Here is a 27,558-nt window from a genome sequence, read left to right on the forward strand (position 1 = left end):
CGCCACTCAGCAGACGGCCCCTCGAGGCCCAAACGCCGTGTAGGCCGCCCCCCAGCGGCATCTGGCGGAAGGGCATCTGAGCCTCAGGCGCCTTCCCCCAGCCTCGCAGCAGCCACTGGGCAGAGCTTGCGAAGGAGCAGCAGGCTGGGCAGGGGAGGCAAAAGGCTGGGCAAGGTCTCGCCCTCGCGGGCCACTCAGTAGAGGGTGTGGGCAGCTTTCCTTTTATATGGCAGTGGCCATCTTTATTTTGCCCATGGTTGTGTTGTTGGAGGGCTTATTTTTTGCGTTAGGCCGACGTTGAGGCCCGGTTTGAAGAAAGGTGGAGTGACTCCTCCCCAGTTTGTGGGAGTGAGTCGTTTGTTGGGCTTTTTGTGGGGCCCGTTTATTGTTTTTGGGGATTCATGTGGGAAGGGCTTTTCATTTTTGTGTAATAAAAAATTATCTTTATTCATGCAGTCTCCATGGTTGTTCTTCTTAGTGTTTGTTGGCTTCGCCGGCTGAGGGCTTGCGGAGCGGCTGCATTCATCTTCCCTCATGGCCCCTGGCCATTCCCTGACAGGGGGCTTAGAAGTACCGTCTAATAAGGTGGCGTCGTGCGGCCCTTGGCCCTGGTCGCTCCCTCCTGGGAACGTACTCCTGCTCCTCCTCCTCCTCCTCCTCATGCTCCTCCTGCTCCTCCTCCTGAGGTGCTGGTCCAACGTCAGGTGGCAGTGCCTGAGTCCTGCGGATAGCCAGGTTGTGTAGCATGCTGCAAACCACCACAAATTGGGAGACCCGGTCCGGCGAATACTGGAGAGCTCCTCCGGAGCGATCAAGGCAGCGGAACCGCTGCTTGAGGACCCCAATAGTTAGCTCGATGATGTTGCGGGTGGTTTGATGGCTCTCGTTGTAGGCCTCTTCAGCAGCGGTCCTGGGCGCGCCGAGCGGGGTCATGAGCCAGGTGCACAAAGGATAGCCTTTGTCCCCGAGTAGCCATCCTCTTGGGGGAGGCTGTGCCTGGAACATGTCATGCACAGTACTCTGCCGCAGGACAAAGGCATCGTGGCTGCTGCCTGGGAAGCTGGCATTGACTGCCATGATGCGCTGCTTGTGGTCACAGACCAGCTGCACATTCAGAGAATGGTAGCCCTTCCTGTTGCGATACTGCTCGCCATGCTCCAGAGGGGCCCGCAAAGCCACATGCGTACAGTCAATGGCGCCCTGCACCAAGGGGAATTCCCCGAGTCTGGAAAATCCCAATGCGCGCTGATGCTGGCTCTCCAGGGCCATGGGGAAGGAGATGAATTGGCTTCTCCTTCTGAACAGTGCTTCGGTCACCTGGCGGATGCAGCGATGCGCGCCGTACTGGGAGATGTTTGCTATGTCCCCAGCAGCGTATTGGAAGGAGCCGGTGGCATAGAAGTTCAATGCCACCGTCACCTTCACTTCCACCAACAGAGACGTCCTGCACCTGAGCTTTGGCCGCAGATCTCGGCGAAGCAGGTGGCAGATCTCTGCAATCACCTCATTTCGGAATCGGAGCCTTTTAACACATCGCGCGGCACTCATGTTTAGGTAGGAGCGCTGCTGGCGGGTAGCCCCCTCTGCCTCTAGCCAGGGCTGCCCCTCTCACAATGCGTCTGCGAGCCCTACGGACATGGAGCTGCAGCTCCGCGTTGGCACCCCATGCAACCCCCATCAAATCCTGGCAAACACTCTAATTTCCAAAAGGCCACTTGCAGCGCTCTGGCCTGAGTCCAAAAATACCTGGCTCTTGCTGCTTGAAACCAGTTAGCTATCCTCCTTGTTGTGTCTCCAGAAATGCGTTGCACAAGAGTGTTTTCTGAAAAAAGGCTGGCCTTTATACTGGAGAGTACGTCCCCTTTAATTTGCGCCCCCCGGGGCCCGCGCTGGTTGTGTTGCGTTCCTTTTTCCAAACGCTCCGGCCGCCAGCCGCACAATGGGGCGGTCCGACTGAAGTTTGGAATCGGGGCGCACAAAGGGCGTTGCACGAGGATGTGACGTCATTTTCTGCGTGCGCATCCGGGCGGGCGCTAAACTTTGCGCCAGCGCTAACAGGCAACTTAATTTGGGGCGGGGCGCAAACTGCGCTGCGCCCGGGCGCTACACGCATAGCGCCCGAAAAACACTTCTCTTAAGGCGCTAACTGCTGGCGCAAGCGACTGAAAATCTAGCCCTGTATACTGTGGTCAAGTGAGAAAAAAAAATGTTCTAAGTATTTATTTCACCACAGTTCTGCATGTTAGTTCATAAATTCTTTGTTTTATTATTTATTTTGACAGGCTTTTAATGCGGCCATCTTTAGCACTCACAATGAAGTGATGTCCTGGGAGGGTTTTTGTGATTATTAGCCGTAGATAGTTATAAGTATTGGAATTCACGCCAAAGGCTTTGACTGCAACCCCCAAATCAAGTTACAATGCAACTCAGTGAAATCCAGGACAGGGTGTCTGATGCTGTACTTTTGTGTCAATTTCATAGTTATGGAGAATGAGAGAGGAATTCACAAGACTTCATAAGATGTGCTTGTGACCAGCTGAGATTCGCACTTGTTATAATAATGCGAATCTGAATTATTCAATTTGGTAAGAAAACAATGAAAGCACTAAATCATTCTAATTCTACAATTATGTCAGTGAGAACTAGAGTCGCTCAGGTGCACAGTTTAATTACATACTACCCACTCTCTCGATACTCTTAAGCTATCAATTTCTATCATCATTTTCATCTAGTAACACTTGTGTGCTTTGTTTATACTTCAACCGTATGTTGCATTTGGGGGAATAAAAAGACTTATTGAATTTCAGTACTCCACCGTGTCTCTGAAATGTTATTACTTACTTTTCTTTGCGTCTCTGTGAGCAATTTTCCTGGTTTTATAATTTTACAATGAGATTACCCCCACCCTGTGATATCTTCCAAGTCAAAAGCTGGCAGCTTTAACATTTAATCCCCATGACTAACTGTTGAGTGATAATGCAATAGGATTTCACAGATGGCAGGACTGGACTTAACTAAGCCAAATGCTGAGAAATACTTTTGCTTTTTTTTGTCAACAACGCATCAAATAAAAGCATCGCATTCAATAAATTTAAATTACAGACAGAATTTTACAAAATTGGATGCTTTATTTTAGCAGTTGACGCACAGCCTGTCACAAAAGATTTTTCTTTTTTTTTGCCCTCATACTGTGTTGGAAAGGGCAGGAACCTCTGCCGTTAATCACATCATTGGATGCGGTTCAATGCCAAATTTAAATCCAGTTGCCAACAGACCTCTATTTTTCCTGGTTTAGGTCTATTGTGATTTGGGTGGACAAAAGAAGGTGTAAAAGATTGGGCTAGGGTAAATAAACTTTTGATTTTTTCTTCTCTCCAGAGAAACATCTGGCACCTCCGCACAACTGAGATTATGATCTCAACATGTGGAACATTATAGATGTAATCCTGCTTCCCAACAGTCCAACGGATGGTGTATTGGATACATAGATGTCAACAACAACTTAAGAGTTATATACTGCCTTTAACATACCAGATTGTATAAGGTACTTTACAGAGAAAAAATAACACAAACAGATGCCTAGCCATGGGAAAGATATCAGGAGACGTGACTGAAGGCTAGGTCAAAAAGATGGGTTTTGAGGTTTTTAAAGGAGGACAGAGAAATACAGATGCAGAGGAGTTTAGGAAACCAAAAGTTCTGCCACTGATGGTGCAGTGAAAGAGAGGAGGTAGATACACAAGAAGCCATATTGGAGGAGGCTGCAGAAGTGCAGAGGTAGGGAGGTCCAAGGCATGGAGGGACTTGAAGATGAGGACAAGGTTTTTAATTGGATATGCTACAGGTAAGGGAGGCAGTGTAGTTTAGCAAGAATAGGGGGTGATGGTGAGCAAGACTTAGTGTGAGACAGGATGCAGTTGGCTGCATTTCGGGCAAATTGGAGTTTATGGAGGTTAAACAGTGTAAGGCCAGCATCAGAACATTGGAGTAATTGAGGCTGGAGGTGACCAAAGCATGGTTAAGGATATTTGTGGTGGGAGGGATGGGCTGAGGTAGTTGAGATGGGTAATGTTGTGGAGATGGAAGAAAGTGGACCTGGTAATGAAGAAGGATGTGGGGCATGAAGCGCAGCTCAGAGTCGAGCACATTGTCGAGGGTGCTAACATTTTATTCAGCCTAAGTGAATAGTTAGGGAAAGGGACTGCATCAATAGCAATGAAGTGGAGATAACATTGAGCACAAAAACAGAGGCTGTGGTCTTCCCAATGTTTAACTAAAGGAAGCTGTGATTCAGCCAAGACCAGTCTTGACAGGATAGAGTTGGTCATGAGGTCCAGAGAAGTGGTGGAGAGGTACAGCTGGATGTCATCAGCATACATGTGGAAGCTGACCCATACCTGCAGTTGTGGTGCTTTGTCAGTCTGGTCAGTGAAATGACCATGTGTGGTTCGGCACTAGTCTGATCACAGCCAGAAAGGATATGATGTGAAATTGTAGCAAGAGCACGGCAATCAAAACCAAATATGTAAAAAGGCATCTCTGGGATGGATTGTAGGTTGGAACCAGGTATAGCAATCAGAGAAACTGGGCTGGAGAGGGTTGGTGAATGATCTGGATCTAGATCCAAATCCAAAATTCAGTTTCATTCTCCTGATATTATCAAATCTATTCTTTAGGCAGCTGATATGGGAAAATAATTGTTGAAAGGGGGAAAAATTGAGTCGCGGGGCGCTAACTTCGCTGGGGCGCTACTATGAAAGAAATTAGAGCCCCCGTGGCCGAAATTCACCGGTAGCATCCCAAGAGAGAATGCTACCGGCGGGGTGCTACTGGAAGTGCCCCACCTCCCTCTTGGGCTGCTGCGAGTGAATATCGCGGCACGTCACGCTGCGGTACTGCAGGCCTTCCTCCCCTTTTTAAAGGGGAGGGGCCTAGCGCCGTGTGACCCAAAGCCCAGCTGGGCCACCAGGGATTGGAGTGCCGGCAAAAGAGCCCGCACGCAGGAGAAGTGCTGGGCTCACGGAGCGCAGCCGGCACTCCGCCGGGGGGGGGCGCTGCAGAGGAGGCCGGGGATGGCAGAGGGGGACATAGTGCCCGGCGGTAAGTCAGGGGGCGCTACCGAAGATCGCGGTCAGGGTGCTATGCACAGCGATGATGTAATCGCTGGTGGCGCAACGCTGCGGGGGTGCTAACGGTTACCGCTGCTGCTAACCTCCCACTGAATTTTGCGGGAGGTGTTGGCGGCGCCGCGCCCAGGTGCTAGTTGCTTTGCACCCCCCGTTAGCGCCCTCTTAGGGTGCTAATGGGAGGCGCAAAGCAACCGAATTTGGCTTTGGAGTTATCCAAAAACACCTGATGACAACTGATTGTTTGACTAAAAGAATCACTGATTGGTAAAGTGGAGATTTAGTAGATCAGTGAAGACACAATAGAGCTTCCTCAACAGCAATATGCCTGAGCTCAGTAACCAGAACTGGCTATTGAACTCAGACACAGTATAATAACTGGAAAAGAAAATATTTAAACTGACAGTGATTCTTAATTCTTACAGCAAGTAATGTATTCAAGTTTTTGGAAGACCTTTTGTGAGGTAAAATGCTACAGGACTCATTCTGTGACACAGCTGAGAAATGATTGGTTCCATATGCATTTTTCATACAAGAATTATGGATAGAATTTCATTTCTACTAATCTAATCATAATATATCTGCTGAATCTGAAAGCAGAATATAAATGTATGGGCTTCAGGAAAGTGAAAAAACGTAGTCTCAAGGTATCACAGTTATACTGAAGCACCCTGAAGGTTATGTCTACTGTGGTCAGTGATGTGGTTAACTGAACAAAAAAGCCTGATTGCAAAAAGACTTGCATTTATATAGCGCCTTTCATGACCACCAGACGTCTCAATGCACTTTACAGCCAATGAAGTACGTTTGGACTGTAGTCACTGTTGTAATGTGGGAAATAGCCACCTTGCCATTTTGCTGCTCTATAATTCTGTGCATTTCATGAAAGGCATTTTTCTACTTTCTGTAGAAAATCCCAAATCTTTTCACTCTGTATTTAAGAAAACAGAAAATGCTTACTGGGTGATGTTGGTGACGTTGCTCCACCCTCTGTGGTTGTTGTGGTTGTTTTGGTGTCTGGTGGCATTGCCAATGTTACTGATCTGGCCATGGATGGGGGAGGTGGCGGCGCCAGCATCTGTGTAGAAATGTAGTGGCTCGGGACTTTGCTTACCACTTGACCACTGCCATTCAGCTGTAAAGAAAACACCAGACTTAATGATTATAATCAAAGAGATTCATGAAATTCTAACCATAGCAGACTGTACAATACTGTGAGTCGGGCTGGGTTAGTAAGACTGCTGTTTACATGGGGAATCAAACCTAATTTGGATCACTCTTAAGTTGAATAAATATGCTGCAGTTCAATAGTTCTCCCTGTTATGCAGCAGGAGGCTGCTGTTTACTTGAATAAAAACATGATTTGGATCAGTCACTGACACATGAAAATGAGCACAGTGCAGCTGCACCAGCAGTCAAGGGTGTCCACGTGGGTGCAGACTGCAGTATGGGCTTCCTAAATCAAACCTACCTTAAACTAGGGCTGTCAATCAGGGTTAAATCCAAATCAAAAGCCACCTCAGAGTAAAAATAAATCAATGCGGAGCAAATATATTTTTTTTAAAAGCCAACTGTATTCGAGCAGTGTGCAGTCAGCTCGATTTGAATTCAGAATTAATAACTGATCTAAACCCCTTTAGATGTAACATTCAACTTGACTTACATGATACAAATATGGTCTCAATGCTTCTTTTTTTTTTCAATTGTTCTCGGGCCGCATTTTTTGCACATCCCTAAATTCAAAGCATTTTTTTTTGACAACCGAGTGTGTTGACAAGTTATTTCAGAGGGCACATAATGTGGGGCTGGAGTCACATGTAGGCGAGACGGGTAGGAGTGCCTGGTTCCCTTCTCTGAAGAACATTAGTGAACCAGTTGGGTTTTACATCGATCTGACAGTTTTCATGGGCAAATTTGTTGAATTCAGTTTCACAATTTGCCATGGTAGAATTTGAACTCCGTCCTCTGGATTGCGGGTCCAGTATCATAACCACTAACACTACTATACCCATCTACCAATCCAAATCAATCCATGTATGAGAAAATGTGTGAAACCAATCCAGTGCATGTCAGCCAGCTCCACCTTTCAGGTTTAAACAGGATTTGTTTGTATTTTTGGAACACAGCAAGGGACTGATTTTTGCTCAGTTATTCCAGCGTAACATGTCCACTGATCACAGAATCACAGAAACCCCACAGTGCAGATAGAGGCCATTTTGGCCCATCGAGCCTGCACCGACACATATCCCACCCGATCCCCGTAACCCCTACACCAACACATATCCCACCCTATCCCCGTAACCCCATGTATATAATCCCCCTAACACTAAGGGTCAATTTATCATAGCCAATCAACCTAACCCGCACATCTTTGGACTGTGGGAGGAAACCGGAGCACCCGGAGAAAACCCACGCAAACACGGGGAGAATGTGCAAACTCCACACAGACAGTCACCCGAGGCCGGATTCGAACCCGGGTCCCTGGCGCTGTGAGGCAACAGCGCTAACCACTATGCCACCGTGCTGCTTATTTGATAAAAGATTGACTCTCTCGTTGACTCAAAAACTTGGAACCAAAGCAGTAAAGAAACAGCTGCATAAGATACTATCGCCCAATATTAAAAGGATACCGCCTTCAACCAGACAACAGAGAAGTGGCAAATCTGTTGCAATTACATTTTTGGTGGCAGAGGGCTACACCATAATGTTGAGTGTTCGATAAGTCAAAAAAAGTTTGCTATTTTTTTCCCAATGAGATATGTTCTCCTTTAACAGATATGAAAGCTTTTAGCGATCCAGATGGAGTGTTTTTGGACTGCTACTATAGATCCTGAGGCTAGCTATTGAGGGGAATAAACTGATTTTCATACTTTAAAAAAAACTATTCTTCAAAGATCAAACCTCTAGGGTAGAGTTGCATGTTTAATTAATCTGACTGGTTATGCATTATCAATTGGATGGGTGACGTTGGAAACTTCCTTCAAAGAAATGCAAACACTACAAAGACACGATCTACACTCAACCATTTCTGATGTGGGCAGAGAAATCTTAGCAGTGCTTGGTCCTTTATCTTAAATATGATTATTTTTCCTGAATGTTTTGTGTGTACTTTTTGGTTCACTGTAACACTGGTTAATGTATCCAATTTACTGATTATCAACCCAATAATCTACATGTGAACAAAATCAGGTATAACTGTAGTTACAATAAATAGAAGACATTTGATACTTGCCACCTCACACCCATTGCTCTTTTGATACGGAACTGCCACATCTCTCCTCACCATCAAAACCTCCATAAAATCTATCTCTTCGATTACACCTTTAGTCACCTCTCAACTCTTCTCCCAATTTCTGCTTGGTGTTAATTCCTCCCTCCTTTGTGAAGTGCCTCAGGATGTTTATCTCCGCTAAAGGTGTTACACAAGTGCAAATTGTTGTAGTGAGACACTGAATGCAAAATCTTGCAGTGTGACAGTTTATAAGAGTGAACTGTGTTACTCTCCGCTCACATGGGGGGGAGGGAATAATTTTCTATTTAGTATTTTGCTCATTCTAATTTAAGACAGAGGGGGCGAAAATCGGCTCCTTTGCGCCTGCCATTAGCGCCTCAGGGGGCACAAAGGGGTTATCACCCGGGGGGCCGCAAAAAAAGCGCCTCCTGCTAAATTCGACGGGGCGTTGCTGAGGCGCTACGCAATAGCGCCGTGCCCCCGTGGGTGGCGCCTCAGGCCACCGCGCAGCAGAAATTCGTCTGTGCCCCGCGAGCCGGGCCAACCTCTGCTTGTGGGCGGTAGTTAAAGGGGAGGTGTGGCCTCGACCCGTGCTGTCATTTAATTTTTTTTGGCCTACCTCCAGGTCGGCCCTCCATGGTGTGCCGTGGCGTGTTCCTAGCCGTCGTCGTGCAGCCCGGTTCTGCCATGGTACCAGGCCACCCTGGTGAGCTAGTTGGGGCCATTGGAGGCCCTGCAGAGTGCACAGCGGCCCTCTCCTTTAACAGAAGGGGAGGGGCGTTGAAACGCGGCAGCGCTCCACGGAGCCTCCGCAAAGTGTTGCCGATCGCGCCCTGACATCACCTTGGTTACCGCCCCACAAGGGAGTGCCGTACCCGTCATTGCGCTCCACTTCCTGGGTGGGGCGGTAAGGCGAATTTCATAGCTGGAGCGGGACTTGCTCACCAGGGGCACGATGTCGCGCTTTGCGAGCGTTACCGCCCCAAGACAGGGCGCTACCGAATTTTGCACCCCTAACACAAGCAAATATAACAAACGTGCTTTATATTTATTTGATGGCAATTTTAACCATAGAGAGTGTTTAAGCTTCTTATTGACTTTATTTGGAATGGCTTTCACCTCTCTCATCTCTCTAGAGGTGTTTGGCCACTCATCACACAAATGATATATTTACACGGTTTATTATAAAGGTTTTTCAATTTACAGATCTAAGAATCATAAGGATGTCAATGTCTTTAGCCTAGAAATTGTTGTTGGTGTAAAGCCTTAGTCAGGTAAATTAAATAAAATAAATCTGGAATAAAAAGCTAGTAAAAAGCTGTTAACCATGAAACTATCAAATTGTTGTAAAAACCCATCTGGTTCACTAATGTCCTTTAGGGAAGGAAATCTGGCGCCCTTACCTGGTCTGGCCGATATGTGACTCCAGACCCACAGCAATGTGGTTGACTCTTAACTGCCCTCTGAAATGGCCTAGCAAGCCACTCAGTTGTAACAAACCGCTACGAAACAAAATAATAAAATGAAACCGGACGGACCACCCGGCATCGACCTTCAACCAATTCGATTCACTCCATGTGATATCAATAAATGGCTGAGCGCACTGGATACAGCAAAGGCTATGAACCCTGACAACATCCCAGCTATCGTGCTGAAGACTTGTGCTCCAGAACTAGCCGCGCCTCTGTAATGATATCAGCGAATAGAGATGGTATTTGCCTGTTCGATTATGATGCCTTAGCAGCATGATTGCAGGTATTGATTGCTTGTGCCTGACCAGCAGAGGTCATGTGACCGAGACAAGCAAGGCAGTTGAGTTTTAGTTTCAGTTTCGTTCTAGATGCATCACTAGCATAATGGTGTCTCCTGAATGCTGTATAAAGAGTTGAACAGACTTTCGATTAAAACTCATTCTCTTTCATAAATGTCTCATCATTGAACCCACAAAGAAATCAATACATGGTGTCAGAAGTGACTGAAAGAGATGAAGAGAAAAACTCTGAAGTTAAATCAGCTCTCCACAAATTAGCAAGCCAAAAGAGAACATCGTTGCTTACCATTGGAGAATAGCTAACGAGGTGAAAAAATGGAAGGTTTACACCCACCGGCGACGCTTCAGTTGACAGGTAATGTGGCTGAAAATTGGAGAAGGTTCAAACAACGTGTGGGGTTGTTTTTATCAGCAATCGGAGCTGACGAGAAAAGCGATGATAAGAAATCGTCACTGTTCTTACATGTCGTGGGTGATGAAGCGCTGGAGGTGTATAATAACTTCACATTCGCTGTTAATGGAGACAAAATGAAGCTAGATAAAATAATGGAACAGTTTGAGGCCTACTGCATACCTAAACGTAACGTGACGTTTGAGAGGCACAGATTTTTCACATGTGTACAGAAAATGGGTGATACTATTGATCAGTATGTGACTGAACTGAGAAACAGAAGCAAATCGTGTGAATTTGGGAGACTGACAGACTCGCTGATAAAAGACAGACTGGTGTGTGGTATTCCAGATAATGGTCTAAGGGAAAGACTGCTAAGAGAGCAAGATCTAGACCTGGGAAAAGCCATAGCACTGTGTAGGGCTACAGAGACTGTGAAGTTGCAGGCAAAGGAGCTGTTCAGTGACAATAGCTGCAACGTGGATGCAGTGAGTAAGAATGGACACAAACCGTTTAACAAAAAGAGCGCCAATGTGAAAGAGGCGTGGCCAGCGAACGAAAATGAAAGGGACAATCGAAAGTCATGTAGTCAATGCGGTACACAGCATCCACCAAGAAAGTGTCCAGCATATGGTAAAACATGCAATAGTTGCAACAAAAACAACCATTATGCCCGTTGCTGCAAGAACCAAGTGCAACAAAGCAAGGTCCATGCAGTAGATGAAAGCGACATAGAGGAGTTCAATGTAGATGTTGTGTCTGAAAACAAAGAAGAAAGAGACTGGATGTTGACACTAAAAGTGAATGACATACATATTCCATTTAAATTGGATACTGGAGCACAAGTTAATGTGATATCAGAGACTGATTTTAAGAAAATTAGACCCAGACCAAAGATACATGGAATAAAAGTGAAAGTGACAGGCTACTCAGGTACTGATATACCAGTGAAAGGAAGATGCATTGTCAAAGTAACACACAAGGACAGAGAGCACACACTAGCATTAATCGTGGTGCCAAAGGATGTGCAAGCCATACTAGGTTTAAAAGCCTGTGAGAGACTGAACCTGGTAAAGAGAGTCCTCGTTGTGGAAAGCGAAGGAGAGACAGTCCATGATGAATTGAATGTTGCGTACACACTGGGTAAGCTGATGTATACAGCAGACACGTTGTCCAGAGCTGTTGACCCAGGAGAGCCCGCAAACACAGTGAAAAGACTGAAGTACAAGGCAAAAGACAGTGGAACTGACTTCTACCAGAGCATGCTTGTATACCGCACAACGCCGCTCGAGTGTGGTATGTCACCAGCCCAACTCCTGATGGGACGTCGGCTAAGGTCAAACCTACCCATCCCGGAGAACCTCCTGAAAAAAGAGGGGGAGAAAGTGAGGAAGTTCAACCAAGACCATACACCATTCAGACAGATGAGGGTGCTGTTCTGAGAAGAAATCGTCGAGATCTTCTCATGGGACCAGACACAGCAGGTCAAGAGACTGATACTGTTGAACAACCTGATCACATAGCTGAGAACCAATCATCTGAGACAACAACTCAGATTCAAGGACAATCAATCAGAAAATCCTCAAGACACGTGAAGCCTCCTGAGAGACTCATTGAGCAAATTTAAGGACTATTGTTATAGAAGGAAGTAATGTTATCTTATTCTTTCTTCAAGTTCTAGTGTATTGACATATTTCATGTGAACACACAAAGCAAGGTTAAAAAACCTTGATCATGATAATGATAATGTAAGTTCATTAAGTGTTACAGTTAAAATGCAGATTAATACAAAGAAAACATGTTGTTAGTTAAAAGTAAAATACTTTTGTTTTAAGAAAAGGAGATGTAATATCAGCAAATAGAGATGGTATTTGCCTGTTCGATTATGATGCCTTAGCAGCATGATTGCAGGTATTGATTGCTTGTGCCTGACCAGCAGAGGTCATGTGACCGAGACAAGCAAGGCAGTTGAGTTTTAGTTTCAGTTTCGTTCTAGATGCATCACTAGCATAATGGTGTCTCCTGAATGCTGTATAAAGAGTTGAACAGACTTTAGATTAAAACTCATTCTCTTTCATAAATGTCTCATCATTGAACCCACAAAGAAATCAATACAGCCTCTAGCCAAGCTGTTCCAGTACAGCTACAACACTGGCATCTATCCGACAATGTGGAAACTGCCCAGGTATGTTCTGTCCACAAAAAACAGGACAAATCCAATCCGGCCAATTACCGCCCCATCAGTCTACTCTCAATCATCAACAAAGTGATGGAAGGTATCATCGACAGTGTTATCAAGCGGCACTTACTAACCAATAACCTGCTCACTGATGCCCAGTTTGGGTTCTGCCAAGACCACTCAGCTCCTGACCTCATTACAGCCTTGGTCCAAACATGGACAAAGAAGTTGAATTCCAGAGGAGAAGTGAGAGTGACTGCCCTTGACATCAAGGCAGCATTTGACCAAGTGTGGCATCAAGAAGCCCTAGTAAAACTGAAGTCAATGGGAATCGGTGGGGAAAACTCTTCATTGGCTGGAGTCATACCTAGCACAAAGGAAGATGGTTGTGGTGATTGAAGGTCAATCACAGCCCCAGGACATCGCTGCAGGAGTTCCTCAGGGCAGTGTCCTAGGCCCAACCATCTTCAGCTGCTTCATCAATGACCTTCCCTCCAACATAAGGTCAGAAATGGGGGTGTTCGCTGATGACTGCACAGTGTTCAGTGCCATTCATAACTCCTCAGATAATGAAGCAGTCCATGCCCGCATGCAACAAGACCTGGACAATGTTCAGGCTTGGGCTGATAAGTGGCAGGTAACATTCGCGCCACAGAAGTGTCAGGCAATGACTATCTCCAACAAGCGAGAGTCTAACCACCGCCACGTGACATTCAATGGCATTACCATCGCCGAATCCCCCACCATCAACATCCTGGGGGTCGTCATTAACCAGAAACTTAACTGGACCAGCCATGTAAATACTGCGGCAACAAGAATTGGTCAGAGGCTAGGTATTCTGTGACGAGTGTCTCACCTCCTGACTCCCCAAAGCCTTTCTACCATCTACAAGGCACAAGTAAGGAGTGTGATGAAATACACCTGGACTACTGATGAAATACTGCCTGGATGAGTGCAGCTCCAACAACACTCAAGAAGCTCGACACCATCTGTTGTGTATGTACCTTTAAGGGAATAACTGGTCTCAGACTGCAGTACCGGCAGTGACCACCCCTGTATAAAAGGCCCTAGCAGGCTTCTGCAGCTTCAGTTTCCATGTTGTCTCCATTCAGTAAAGACTTGTTATAATCAATTCCTGCAGTCCGTGTCTCAATTATACACGGACATAATACTGGCGACGAGTAAGAAACGAACTTACCTGCAACTCGGCAGCACCTCAGACGACGTTATTGAAGGTCGAAGCCAGAAGAAGAAAAAAAAATAATCCAAAGAAACTCGAGAAACGCGCGTCGACCGTGGGCAACCGCCCTCCAAATCATCGAATTGAAAAGTGCAGGTGAGACTGTCGAGAGCCAGGCTTGGTTCTCCAGTCTGTGGTTTCCCAGCTAATCGGGCTGGTGGCAGGTAGTGCACTGATCCTTCCTGGGCTGCGGCGGGCTAGAGCTCGATCGGGTGGCTCTGCAACGGGGCTGGGCAGCGAGTCGGGAAGCAAAGAGAGAGAGAGAGGGTGGAGCACACAGGGCGCGGCCGGTGCTTCGAAGCTGGGCAGCGTTCGGACCTAAGAGGGAGGGAAGTGTCCCAGAGGGTCCGCTCCACGACGGGAATGGTTCTTCAATTAACGGAGCAAATATTGAAGCGTGATAGAAAAAGAAAAATACCGCGGAGAGCGGCGTTGGCAGCAGTGATCGGGGAGGCGCGAAGACCATAGGGCGTCGCCATTACACGATAGTAAAATAAATATAATCGCCAGCAACAGCGTTGGCAGCAGCGGCAGCGGTGGGAAAGCGCGGGAGGTGCCATCTTAACTCGGCGGGGAAGAAGGAAAAGCACGGGAGGCGCCATTTTGATCCATCGGGGACGAAGGCAAAGCGCGGGAGGCGCCATCTTAGGTTTTCAAGATGCCAAAGACTGGCGCTATCACTGCCTTCGATAATGCAATAGAAGACTGGACCACGTATGTGGAAAGAGTCGAGGTATATTGCGAGGCAAACGAAATAGCCGATGAGAAAAAGGCATCGGTATTGCTAAATTTAATGGGCGCAAGAACGTACTGCCTATTGCGGGACCTGATTACTCCAGCCAAACCGAAGGCGAAGAGTTTTAACGAAATTTCTGCTATCCTACAGGAACACCTAAATCCTACACCGCTGCTGATAGCAGAAAGATTTAAATTCCACAGGAGAAATCAGCATAAAAATGAGAGCAATGCTGATTACCTTACGGAACTACGCAAGCTATCAAAGCACTGCCAGTTTGGAGCAGGACTGGCAGATACCTTACGGGACAAATTTGTCTGTGGACTCCTGAGTGAAGGAACCCAGAAGAGGTTACTCTCAGAGAAAGAGCTGACGCTAGATAAGGCTTTCAGCGTGGCAGTATCGTACGAAGCAGCAGCAAGGGGAGCTGCGGATATACAACAAAAGCCACAGGAATACAGCACCCACGAAATGACACGGGGATTTGCAAAATGTTATCGCTGCGGCAGAACAAACCATGACCAGAAGGACTGCTGGTCCAAGGACAAAATATGCAGGCAATGCGGAAAGATGGGACACATTGCACGAGTTTTCAGGTCTGGGAAGAAGACCAACGACAACAAAAAGGCTACTAAGGAACCGTACAGGAAAGTACAAAAGATGACGGACAGTAGTTCCGAAGACCAGATGAGCGATAGTGAATCCGGGAACAAGAGACTAAGCTGTCTCAAACTTCACAACGTAATCGCAAAAGAGGATCACCGAACCATTTGGGTCACCCTCACGATAGCAGGGTCCCAAGTCAAAATGGAATTGGATACAGGATCAGCTCTAACCGTCATGAATCGACGAGACTACGAGCGGCTATTCACACACATACCCTTGAGAGAGACATCCATTGTCTTGAGGAAGTATACGGGGCAAAAAGTATACCCCAGAGGAAAAATAAGGGTGCCTGTCGAATACAACGGCAAGAAAATACGGAAATTGTATCTCTACATTCTGCAAGATGGTGGACCACCGTTATTGGGACGTGAATGGATCAGAAAGATAAGTTTAGACTGGCACTCCATTCAGGCACTGATGGTGGCTGGTAAAAAGGATGACGACGTCACTCCTGGACGATTGTCAACAATCTTAGCTGACGCCAAAGAGGTATTTCAACAAGAACTGGGCACTCTTAAAGGTGTAACCGCCTCGATAAAAATAGAGGAGAATGCAATTCCCAAGTTTTTCAAAGCAAGACTGGTACCATATGCAATTCGCCCAGCCGTCGAGGCAGAGCTGGAGAATCTGGAGAAGGCAGGCGTGTTATCTAAGGTAGGCTGGAGCGAGTGGGCAACACCCATCGTTCCTGTCATGAAGAAAACGTTAAACAATAAGTCTGAGGAGCCAAGGAAGGTTCGCATCTGTGGGGACTTCAAGGTGACGGTGAACCCAGTCCTTCACACAGTACAATATCCTCTTCCAAGGATAGAAGATATCTTCGCCTCACTATCTGGAGGGAAGCGTTTTACAAAAATTGACCTAGCACAAGCATATTTGCAGATGGAGGTTGAGGAATCCTCTAGGAAGTATCTCACGATAAACACTCACAAAGATCTTTACCAGTATAATTGACTGGTATTCAGAGTAGCATCAGCTCCGGCGATATGGCAAAGAGCGATGGAACAAGTCCTGCAAGGGATTCCGTGGACTCAGTGTTACTTGGACGGCATCCTAGTGACAGGTGAAGATGACAGTGAACACCTTGCCAACCTAGAGCAGGTGCTCACTAGACTACGTGAACATGGGCTACGAGCCAATCGCCCTAAGTGCGAGTTTTTTAAGAAACAGATATCATATTGTGGCCACGTGATTGATGAAGAGGGGTTGCATAAGTCCCCTGACAAAATTGAAGCGATAGTTAAGGCTCCAGCGCCTGAAAATGTGTCGCAACTGAGGTCAAACCTCGGATTGGTGAATTACTACCATAAGTTTTTGCCGAATTTGTCCACAATTCTGCATCCACTGAACGCTCTACTACGAACGGGAGTAGCATGGAAATGGAGCGATGAATGTAAGTGGGCCTATCAGAAGAGTAAGGACCTAATCACTTCAAGAGAAGTATTGGCTCACTACAACCCATCACTACCGATAAGACTGGCGTGTGATGCGTCTCCCTACGGTGTTGGGGTGGTACTGTCACATAAATTCCTTGATGGTTCAGAGAGGCCGATAGCTTTTGCGTCACGCTCGTTAACTTCAGCCGAGCGTAACTACGCCCAGATTGACAGAGAGGCCCTCAGCCTGGTGTGGGGGGTGAAGAAGTTCAATCACTACCTGCACGGTCAGAAATTTACTCTACTAACTGATCATCAACCTCTCGTCTCCATTTTCAACCCTCAGAAGGGCGTACCGATAATGACGGCACAACGGCTACAGAGGTGGTCCCTTTTCCTAGGGGCACACCAATATGACATCGAGTACAAAGGAACTAAACAGCATGGGAATGCTGATGGATTGTCGCGCCTACCGTTGCCGACGGTGGAAGAAGAACTGGTGGTGGATCCAGTGGAGTTATTCCACTCGACTATAGTCGAATGTCTCCCTGTGACGAATGCAAACATAGAAAAGGAAACACGAAATGACCCGACACTCTCCTGGGTCTATGATTTAACGGTGAAGGGATGGCCAGCACATGGCGAACTACTGCTGCCAGCATTCTCGCCGAGAAGAGAATAGCTGTCAGTGTGCAGAGGAACCTTGATGTGTGGATCCAGAGTAGTAATTCCACCCAAATTGAAGGATAGAGTGCTCAATGAGCTTCATGAGGGTCATCTGGGAGGGGTAAAAATGAAGAACTTAGCCAGAATGTTTGTGTGGTAGCCGGGAATCGATAGAGAAATCGAAGAGATGACCAAGAGCTGTACAGGATGCCAGAAGGTCCAAAACGCCCCACCACATCCATGGGAGTGGCTCTCATCTCCATGGCAAAGGGTGCACATTGATTTTGCTGGTCCCTTTATGGACTCGATGTTTTTAATTGCGGTGGATGCACATTCAAAGTGGCCAGAGGTAATAAAAATGTCCTCAACCACCACAGAAAAAACTATCACAGTCTTACGAACCATATTCGCCAGGAATGGGCTGCCTGAACAGATTTGCTCTGACAATGGACCACAGTTTGTGTCTGAAGAATTCCGGAGGTTCTTAAAGAACAATGGTGTTAAGCATTACACATCCGCCCCATATCATCCAGCCACTAATGGATTGGCCGAGAGGTTTGTTCAAACATTCAAGAAGGCTATCAAGGCAATGTGTAATGAAGATATACCCCTACAACACAAGGTGGATAACTTCTTGTTTGCCTACCGGAATGCGACACATGCGGTTACCAACCAAACTCCAGCCATGCTGTTCTTCAATCGAAGACTACGATGCCGCTTGGATTTGATTAAGCCAAACGTCAGAAGAGATGTGGAGAACAGGCAGTTTCAGAATATGAATGAAAGGCCGACCAGGAGTTTTAAGATAGGTCAACCAGTTTTGGCCTGGGACTACCGCACAGAGAAATGGCAGCCAGGAACGATCTGTACACGGCAAGGACCTCTAATGTATACCGTGGACGTTGGAGAGAGCATTGTAAGACGCCATGCTGACCAGATTCTAGAGTCACTGGAAAACGTCAACTCCACAGCACGATCTGATACACCTGGCAATGAAACCGAAGTATCAATTGCATCTACCGCAGAATCGGTGATATTGGAAGCAGACGAACCAAACAACGACATTGATCCCGACTCAACCTTGCCAGAAGAACCTGATATCCCAAAGAGGCGTTATCCAGACAGAATCAGGAAGCCTCCTCAAAGACTGAACTTATAATTGCTTAACTTCAACCAATGTATCTAGCAACCGTAATTGTAATTGTAATTAGTTATTATTTAGTTGTTAAATGAATGTTATGTACTGTTTATCTAAAAGGGGAGGAATTGTTGTGTATGTACCTTTAAGGGAATAACTGGTCTCAGACTGCAGTACCGGCAGTGACCACCCCTGTATAAAAGGCCCTAGCAGGCTTCTGTAGTTTCAGTTTCCAGGTTGTCTCCATTCAGTAAAGACTTGTTATAATCAACTCCTGCAGTCCGTGTCTCAATTATACACGGACATAATACCATCCAGGACAAAGCAGCCCGCTTAATTGGCACCCCCTCTACCACCTTCAATATTCACTCCCTCCACCACTGGCGTACTGTGGCTGCAGTGTGTACCATCTACAAGATGCACTGCAGCAACGCGCCAAGGCTTATTTGGCAGCACCTCCCAAACCCACAACCTCTTCCACCTAGAAGGACAAGGGCAGCAGACGCATGGGAACACGACCACCTCCAAGTTCCCCTCCAAGTCACACACCATCCTGACTTAGAAGTATATCGCCGATCCTTCATCGTCGCTGGGTCAAAATCCTGGAGCTCCCTACCTAACAGCACTGTGGGAGTACCTTCACCACACGGACTGCAGCGGTTCAAGGCGGCGGCTCACCACCACCTTCTCAAGGACAATTAGGGATGGGCAATTAATGCTGGCCTTGCCAGCGACGTCCACATCCTATAAACAATTTTTTTTTAAAGGTAGCAATTGCATGATAATGGTCAGAAATGTGGGGGTTTTGGAGGCTGCCTGCTTCCTACACACTGTGCCCCTGTCATAAGATTGCTGCAGGGATTTTGAGTGGACGGTATGCTTTAGCTTACAGATTTAGTATTAAGAGTATTCGCCATGCAAATTCGGAGATTATACTTTGATGAACGGGGAGCCTGCATGATTGCAGCATTCACACATCGCATGTGCAATATGCCAATGTCGCCCACACAAAATGGGAATTAGAGCTCAGGCAGCACCTCACACATTGGGAATCAGAGGTCAAATGCAGCATTGTCCATTAGTTTTTAAGAGTCAGAAAGTTCACAGCTACATGCATTGCTTTCAGTGCTCCCTGTCACTTGATTTAGTGGAGGGTGATGAGCAAGAGCAGAGAAAAATTGTCTGATGGCACCACCAGAGGCCCACATCAAACTACTTGGCTGTGACTTTTTTTCTGTAGGCTCATGTTCAGTCGGGAAGCAGTCAAAGAGCTATGCTATCTGCTTCAGGCAGACCGGCAGACAACCTGGAACTTAGGAATGGTACTGTTAGTAATTTTTAAGCCTCTGGTTCCTTCCAGCCTTATGCAGAGGACATCACCATTATCAGCCAATTTGCTATTGTTTTTGCATCAAACTGATACTTTATTCAATAGAACCAACACCTCATCTTTTTTCCCAAATGAACAACAGGGCTGTGACACAGTCACCATTTTCATTGGACTGCTGCATTTCTGAAAGCAAAGGGGTTGATTGCTGGCAAGCATAATGCAATGTCTCACATAAATAGGGCTTCTGGGTGGCACAATGAGCTGGACACTGCCTGTCCCCTCTGGGATCTAGATTCAAATCCAACAATACTGTTGGATGAAAGTCTTACATTCTCTAGCACATAAAGCTCTCACTTTGACAAGGGTAAAAAAAGGATTTCTCTTGCATCGTTGAGCAGCTGGCCAGTGACCAACAACATCGTATCATACAGACAGCAGCCATGATACTTACACTTTAAGACAATCATCAGTGCCAGGCTTATTTGAAGGTGAAGGGAGACATGAAAGATGGCTCTTCAGAGATCAAAGCCAGCCTCTTGCAGTCCTGCCTAATGATGCCTTTTTAGCAGCCACTGACAGAGCGCAGACAAAATAAAGTCCACGCATCATCAGGATCATTACTGAGCATACTACTGCCATCTTGAAGCAATGCTTCAGATATCTGGACAGATCAGGGAGTGCATTACAGTACAATTTCACCCCCTGCACCCCCCAGAATCCCTAAGATTATTACCCGCTGCATACTTCACAACTTTGATATACAAAGAGGTCTAACTATGGAGGAGGAGAAGAATCAATGTCAGAGAACAGAACAAAAGCACTAACTATATGAATATAGCTGAACAAATGTCAGTGCATCCAGGAAGATTGGTGCACTTGGCGCTCATCCAAGACGCGCTTTGCTAAGTGCCTGAGTTTTCTTTTTAAAGATTTCTCCTGTTGGCATATAATCATAAAAGTGGCTCAAAGCACCACCTGCAACACTGTCCCTCTGCATCTTCTGAACTACATCAATGCCCTTTGATGTGCTGTTACTTTGTTCTACACAATCAGAAAGAAACTCTGATCAAAACTCAAATAAAACGCGACCAATTTATTACTTAACTTTTTGTTATGTGTCAGTGAGTTTTACTAAAGAACGCCCTCTTTAGTTGTATGTCATGTTCGCCAGCTAACACTTAACCTGTGATTCCCCTGTGGGAAGAGTAAGTGTTCTGGCTAGCTGCAGGGTTTCAGTGGGAGGCAATTGGGATTTAGGTGGCCCTGTGGTTGCCCTTGGTTTCTGAGATGGCCAGGCAGCTGATTTATGCACAGCCTCTGCTGATGTGGCTTTCTGGTCCTGTCCACTTTTTGGTGGATCTACTGTCACTTTCACAGAAATGCTGGATGGCTCAGATGTGGCAATCCCCGAGAGACAGCAGCCTCATCCTTGCCTACTCCAGATTTACAACTGCTGTCGGGCACTTCCTCAGCAGGTGCACTGATCTGCAGGGAAGCAACACTGCATTCTTACTGGAAAGTTATTACATACACATCCTTTTGACGTTCTTCATTCATTGGCACTCAGCAATCTGCTCAAAGTGCAATGGGAGCAATGAGCAAGCACATCACTGTAACTGCTGCTTCCTGCAGACTTGCAATGATTTTATTATATTGTTTAACTTTTCCACTTCTAATGAATTACGCTTATATTTCTATCTCATTGAGGGGAAAAAAAATCATCGATAATATTTTCCGAACTTTTGAGTTTGTGGTTATCACGAGGACTTAAGGAGCAGCAGGAAAGTAGTTACAGTTCCCACAACTGAATAAATTAGCAAATTAGAGACTGCAGAATAACAGACAGCACTCAAATATGTACTCAACAGCATATTCTACAGTTGTGGTGTAACTGGCAGAAAGAGCCCTTGCCTATTGAATATGCTGTTGTGTAAAGCAAAGATAATGGCCTGGATTGAACTGCCAGTGGGTTTCTGCTGGGAAACTGCGCTGGCGAGTTAATTTCCCGCCCGCAGCAGAATGTGGCCTGGCCGATTTTAATGATCGGGCCTCATTTAAAGCTGGCTGGTCGACTTCCTGCCCGTAACAGGCTAGAAATTGGCACAATGTGACAGAAAATCATGTGGCCCAGAGGCTGCCCATGAGACAAAGTAGGCGGCAGGATACGGTTCCCAGGCAGGGGAGGCCTAAGCTATTCTTGTGGGACCTGGAGCAGCACTCTGGCTCCTCCTGGCCCCACAAAGGCAAGGAAAATACTTACGTTTATTGGTCGCTTCTGCAGCTGATCCTCTTTTGCCTCAGGTTGGCCTGGTGGGAAAGCCATAGGCTGGAGTTAAAATTACCATTTGGTCCTGATGACGTCATGGGGACCCAACATGCGTATGTAAAGAAGGATCGCACCAACATTTGGTGGGGGTCCTTACCGCCTGCTGAGGAGGACAGGTTAAAATCACGTATGGTGGGAGCCTGATGGCTTTAGTGCGGTTAAGTAACTCGGAACATTTTAACTGCCAACTTGCCTGATTTCTACTGGGTGGGGGCAGTTAAACGCACCCACAACAACTGAGGATTTCTAAAATTGACCTTTTCAGGTTGTTCTTGGGTTGTCAGTAACTGTTTTTCATGGCTCTGGGGATGGGGGATCTTAGCTACAAGGACAGGTTGGAGAAGCTGGATTTGTTTTCATTAGAGCAAAGGAGGTTGGGGATGAATTGATAGAGGTGTACAAGATTATGGTGGGTTTGGATAGGCTAGACAGGGAAAGGCTGTTCCCACTAGTTGATGGTACAAGGACTAGGGGACACAGATTTAAGGTTTTGGGCAAGAGATACAGGGGGGTTGTGAGGAAAAACTTTTTTACGCAGCGAGTGGTGATGACCTGGAATTCGCTGCCGACAGAAGTGGTGGAAGTGGAGACACTCAATGTTTTCAAGGGGAGACTGGACAGGCACTTGAAGGAAATAAAATTGCAGGGCTATGGGGATAGAGTGGGGGAATGGGACTGACTGGATTGCTCTACAGAGAGCCGGCATGGACTCAATGGGCCGAATGGCCTCCTTCTGTGCCGTTATGACTCTAGGGGAGTGATTTTCATTCAGAATCGGGAAGGAGGCGGGACTACAGCTTTTGGGGTTATAGTCCCGCCTCCATCGAGATGCGGCCAATCCACGCGATTTTAACTTGATTGACCTTGTTGAGCCCGCCCAGCGGACTCAGCAGGCCAATTAAGGGCCACCCGGCAACAGGTGACGTCACAGACTGAAATTTCATCTGTCAAGACGTTTTGACAGTGTTTCACAGCTGTTTGAAGCTGTCAAACACGGACAGTCTTACTTCTAACCTGAGTCCTTCTACACAGACTCAGTTAGAAATCTCACCGGCACAGAAAGCTGCAGGCTGTCACTTTTGACTGATCGCAGCCATTCTGCTTTCTGTGCCTGTTAGATGATGGACTCCCGAAACCTAGAGGAAGGAAGGCTGAAAAGGTAAGTACAGGTGATTTAAACTGCTTTACGCACTTTAGACACACCAAACACACTTACCTTTGCACTCATGCACCCATCACTCACCTGAACACCGACATCTCGACCCCTCCAAGTCCTTCAACCCGACGGCCCGACTCCTCTAACTTGGCGTGGTTTGGAGCCGTCGGGAATCCCACACTTCAAGCTTTAAAATAGGGATTATGCTAAAAACTGCCTGTTAACTACCTGTTAATAGGTAGTTAATTGGCACTAATCCCTTCCCGCCTCGGGTAGGCGGGTCCCAGTGCGGGGCGGGTACCCGCCTCCTTTGAAACTTACATGGAGGCGGGTTGGGAGCGGGATGGTGTCGGGACCCCCGAATTCGGGACTTTAACCCCCTGCACGCCTCCAATCCATACTCCACGGGTCAATGAAAATCAACCCCTATGACTCTATACTGCTTTACTGCAGTTATAAACAAATCAACGGTTACATAACTATGCAAACCTCTTTATATTCAATAGTCAGCCATTCGGTGTACTTCTGCATTGTAAAAACTAGTTAAATATACCATTGCAACACTATTGTAAATATTACTGTTATATTAATAACAGTTATAAATTCCCACATCCTAATGTTAAATATTCCTGATGACACAAGGGGATGAAATTTCCTCAATCTCGCCCTATAATTTCTGTTGAAGACGGATGGAAACCGTGGAGAAATAGTATAAATGGCCAGGACTAGTGGGGACATGTAGGAAATAAAACCCCATACCCACTATAAACTGGATGCCAGACAGCCACACAGGGTCTGTGGAACTGGAGATTTTGGAGGCAATGTTATAATAACTGCATATGTTTCTGAGCATCCGTGTCTGATGAAGCAGGCACAGATACTTCAGAGGGTATTGGTGAGTTTGATGAGGCAACACAAGGTGGGTCATTGATCACAATTAAGGAAAGGGTAGAGGTGGTGAGTGAAGAAGGCCAGGCTATTATACAGGCTGAGCCATTTGCCTACTCAGAAATAATAACAATGATGTCACATACCCTCAGCAGTGTTCATCTTTTTTTCTTGTCCTTACTATACAACATTAACATGGAATCAGAAATCGCAGCGTAATGGACGCCATTCGTCTCATTGTGCCTGTGTCAGTGCTAGCTTTACTCAGGACTCTCTAATCCTAGTTTCCTTCTTTTTCCTTTACTCCTCAAACATCTTGCTTTTTCAGTTGTTTATCTAATGCCCTCTTAAATGCCGTCATTGACACAGCTTTAACATCCGCTTTGAGGGAATGCTGCACTGTCACAGGTGCCGTCTTTTGGATGAGATGTTAAACCGAGGCACCGTCTGCTCTCTCAGGTGGACGCAAAAGATCGCACGCCACTATTTCGAAGAAGAGCAGGGGAGTTATCCCCGGTGTCCTGGCCAATATTTATCCCTCAATCAACATCACTGAAACAGATTATCTGATCATTATCACATTGCTGTTTGTGGAAGCTTGTGGTGCGCAAATTGGCTGCCACATTTTCTACATTACAATAGTCACTACACTTCAAAAGTACTTAATTGACTGTAAAGCTTTTTGGGATGTCCTGAAGTCGTGAAAGGTGCTATATAAATGCAAATCTTTCTTTCATTAAAATTAGAATGTATTCCATATTCTAATAAGCTTTTGTGCATAGGAACATAGGAATAGGAGTAGGCCATTTAGAACCTTGAGTCTGTTCCACCATTCAATGAGATCATGGCTGATCTGCGACCTAACTTCATATCCCCACCTTTGCCCCATATCCCTTAATACCTTTGGTTAACAAAAATCTATCAATCTCAGATTTAAAATTAACAATTGATCTAGCATCAATTGACGTTTGCGGAAGAGAGTTCCAAATTTCTACCACCCTTTGTGTGTAGAAGTGTTTCCTAATTTCACTCCTGAAAGGTCTGGCTCTAATTTTTAGACTATGCCCCCTAGTCCTAGACTCTCCAACCAGCGTAAATAGCTTCTCTCTATCTACCCTATCTGTTCCCTTTAATATCTTGAAAACTTCGATCAAATCACCCCTTAACCTTCTAAATCCCAGGGAATACAACCCTAATTTGTGTAATCTCTCCTCGTAACTTAACCCTTGAAGTCCGGGTATCATTCTGGTAAACCTATGCAGCACTCCCTCCAAGGTCAATATATGTTTCCGAAGGTGCGGTGCCCAGAACTGCTCACAGTACTCCAGGTGTGGTCTAACCAGGGCTTTGTATAGCTGCAGTTATAGCAAAGACAATTTTTCTAACCTCCTCCTTTATCCTTCTAGTACTAATCTTGGGTTTATGTCCCTGTGTTAAAAATTTTGGGGTTGATTTTGTCGAACCTGTCGGGAAGGCGGCGGGACTTCCCCTTTCGTGTTTTTAACCCGCCTACTTCGACGTCTGGCCAATCTGCGCGATTTTCCCTTGATTGACCTTGTTAAGCCCACCCAGCGGGCTCAGCAGGCCAATTGAGGGCCACCCGGCAACAGGGGACGTCACAGGCTGAAATTTCATCTGTCAAGATTTCTTGACAGATGAAATATCAGTGTTTCGCAGCTGTTTGAAGCTGTGAAACACTGACACTCTGAGTTCTAAGCTGAGTCATTCTGCACAGACTCAGTTAGAACTCTCACTGACACTCAAAGCTGAAGGCTGTCACTTTTGACAGATCGCAGCCGTTCAGCTTTAAGTTCCGGGTGAGTGATGCGCTCCCGACGGCTGCAGGAAGAAAGGCTGTTAAGGTAAGTACAGGTAAGTAAAAGTTCTTTACACACTTTAGACACACCAAACACACTTACCTTTACACTCATGCACCCATCACTCACCTGAGCACCGACATCGCGACCCCTCCAACTCCTTCAACCCGGCGGCCCGCCTGCTCTGCCTGGCATGGTTTGGAGCCGTCAGGAAACCCACACGAAACCCCTCAAAATAGGGATTATGCTAAAAACTGCCTGTTAACAGGCAGTTAATTGGCACTAATCCCTTCCCGCCTAGTTTCGGCGGGTCCCAGTGCGGGGTGGGTACCCGCCACCCCTGAAACTTACGTGGGGCGGGGTTTTGGGCAGGATGGTGTCGGGACCCCCAAATTCAGGATTTCCCCCCCCCACACGCCTGAAACCCCGCCTGACGGCTCCCCGAAAATCTAGCCCTTTGTTTCATCATTTCCTGGCTCAAAGCCTTTCAAAATTTTGAACGATTCTATTTGCTCTCCCTTAACCTTCTCTGTTCCTGTGAATATAGACCTTGGGGGAGAAATTTTTGTCCGTCAGCAAACATAATGGCCACTGAAAATGGCTACAACGCTAACGGAGCAAAATTGGTCTGGGGGACATGGAGATTGCTGGCGCAGCACTCACCTTCCGTGCAACACCGTCCTGGTGGCGTTGCTGGAGGCAGTTGAGGCAAATTTCCTGTCCAGGTGTGGCATTGGAGCTTCCCACAGCTTCTGGAAGCGAGGCTGTAGTGCTCGCAAGGAATTGTGGGTAATGAAGAGGTATGAGAATTTAAGAGGCCATGCACACTGAAGCAATACAAATTAAAATTAAGTGAAACAATGCACTTTTCAGCCCTTTCTGCCTTAATTTTACATTAAAAAAATGTCCCAAATGTGAATATTCAGCTCTTAAAGCTGAATTACCTGGAATTGAGACTCCAGGATGGTGTGTTGCCTCCTTGGAGCAAAGGTCAAGGATGTCTCGGAGCGGCTGCAGAACATTTTGGAGGGGGAGGGCGAACAGCCAGTTGTCGTGGTGTACATAGGCACCAACGATATAGGTAAAAAACGGGATGAGGTCCTAAAAGCAGAATATAGGGAGTTAGGAGGTAAATTAAAAAATAGGACCTCAAAGGTAGTAATCTCAGGATTGCTACCAGTGCCACGTGCTAGTCAGAGTAGAAATAGGAGGGTATTTCAAATGAATACGTGGCTAGAGGAATGGTGCAAGGGGGAGGGATTCAAATTCCTTGGACATTGGAACCGGTTCTGGGAGAGGTGGGACCAGTACAAACGGGACGGTTTGCACCTGGGCAGGGCCGGGACCGATGTCCTAGGGGGAGTGTTTGCTAGTGCTGTTGGGGAGGGTTTAAACTAAAGTGGCAGGGGGTTGGGAACCTGAGCAGGGAGACAGAGGAAAGGGAAACAAGGAAAAAAGCAAAAGACAGGAAGGAGAAAAACAAAATTAGAAGGCAAAGAACTCAACGGTTTAAATCAAAC

At 46.4% G+C, this 27,558-nt stretch overlaps 1 protein-coding gene across 4 annotated transcripts in view; it reads right to left on the minus strand.

Annotated features, from left to right (window-relative positions):
- Positions 1–27,558, minus strand: part of nfic (nuclear factor I/C) — a 482,744-nt gene that overhangs the window by 97,026 nt on the left and 358,160 nt on the right. For all 4 annotated transcript variants that reach the window (XR_015080544.1, XR_015080545.1, XM_086004725.1 and 1 more), the window contains one exon: positions 6,087–6,261. Coding sequence is in view for 2 of the 4 variants with exons in the window: in XM_086004725.1 (XP_085860851.1) it covers positions 6,087–6,261 (175 nt within the window). In the remaining 2 variants the exon portion in view is untranslated. The remainder of the gene's footprint in view (positions 1–6,086; positions 6,262–27,558) is intronic.

The sequence above is a fragment of the Somniosus microcephalus genome, chromosome 13, assembly GCF_052327205.1.
Source record: "Somniosus microcephalus isolate GS21.2 chromosome 13, FLI_Smic_1.0, whole genome shotgun sequence".
Classification (NCBI taxonomy): Eukaryota; Metazoa; Chordata; class Chondrichthyes; order Squaliformes; family Somniosidae; genus Somniosus; species Somniosus microcephalus.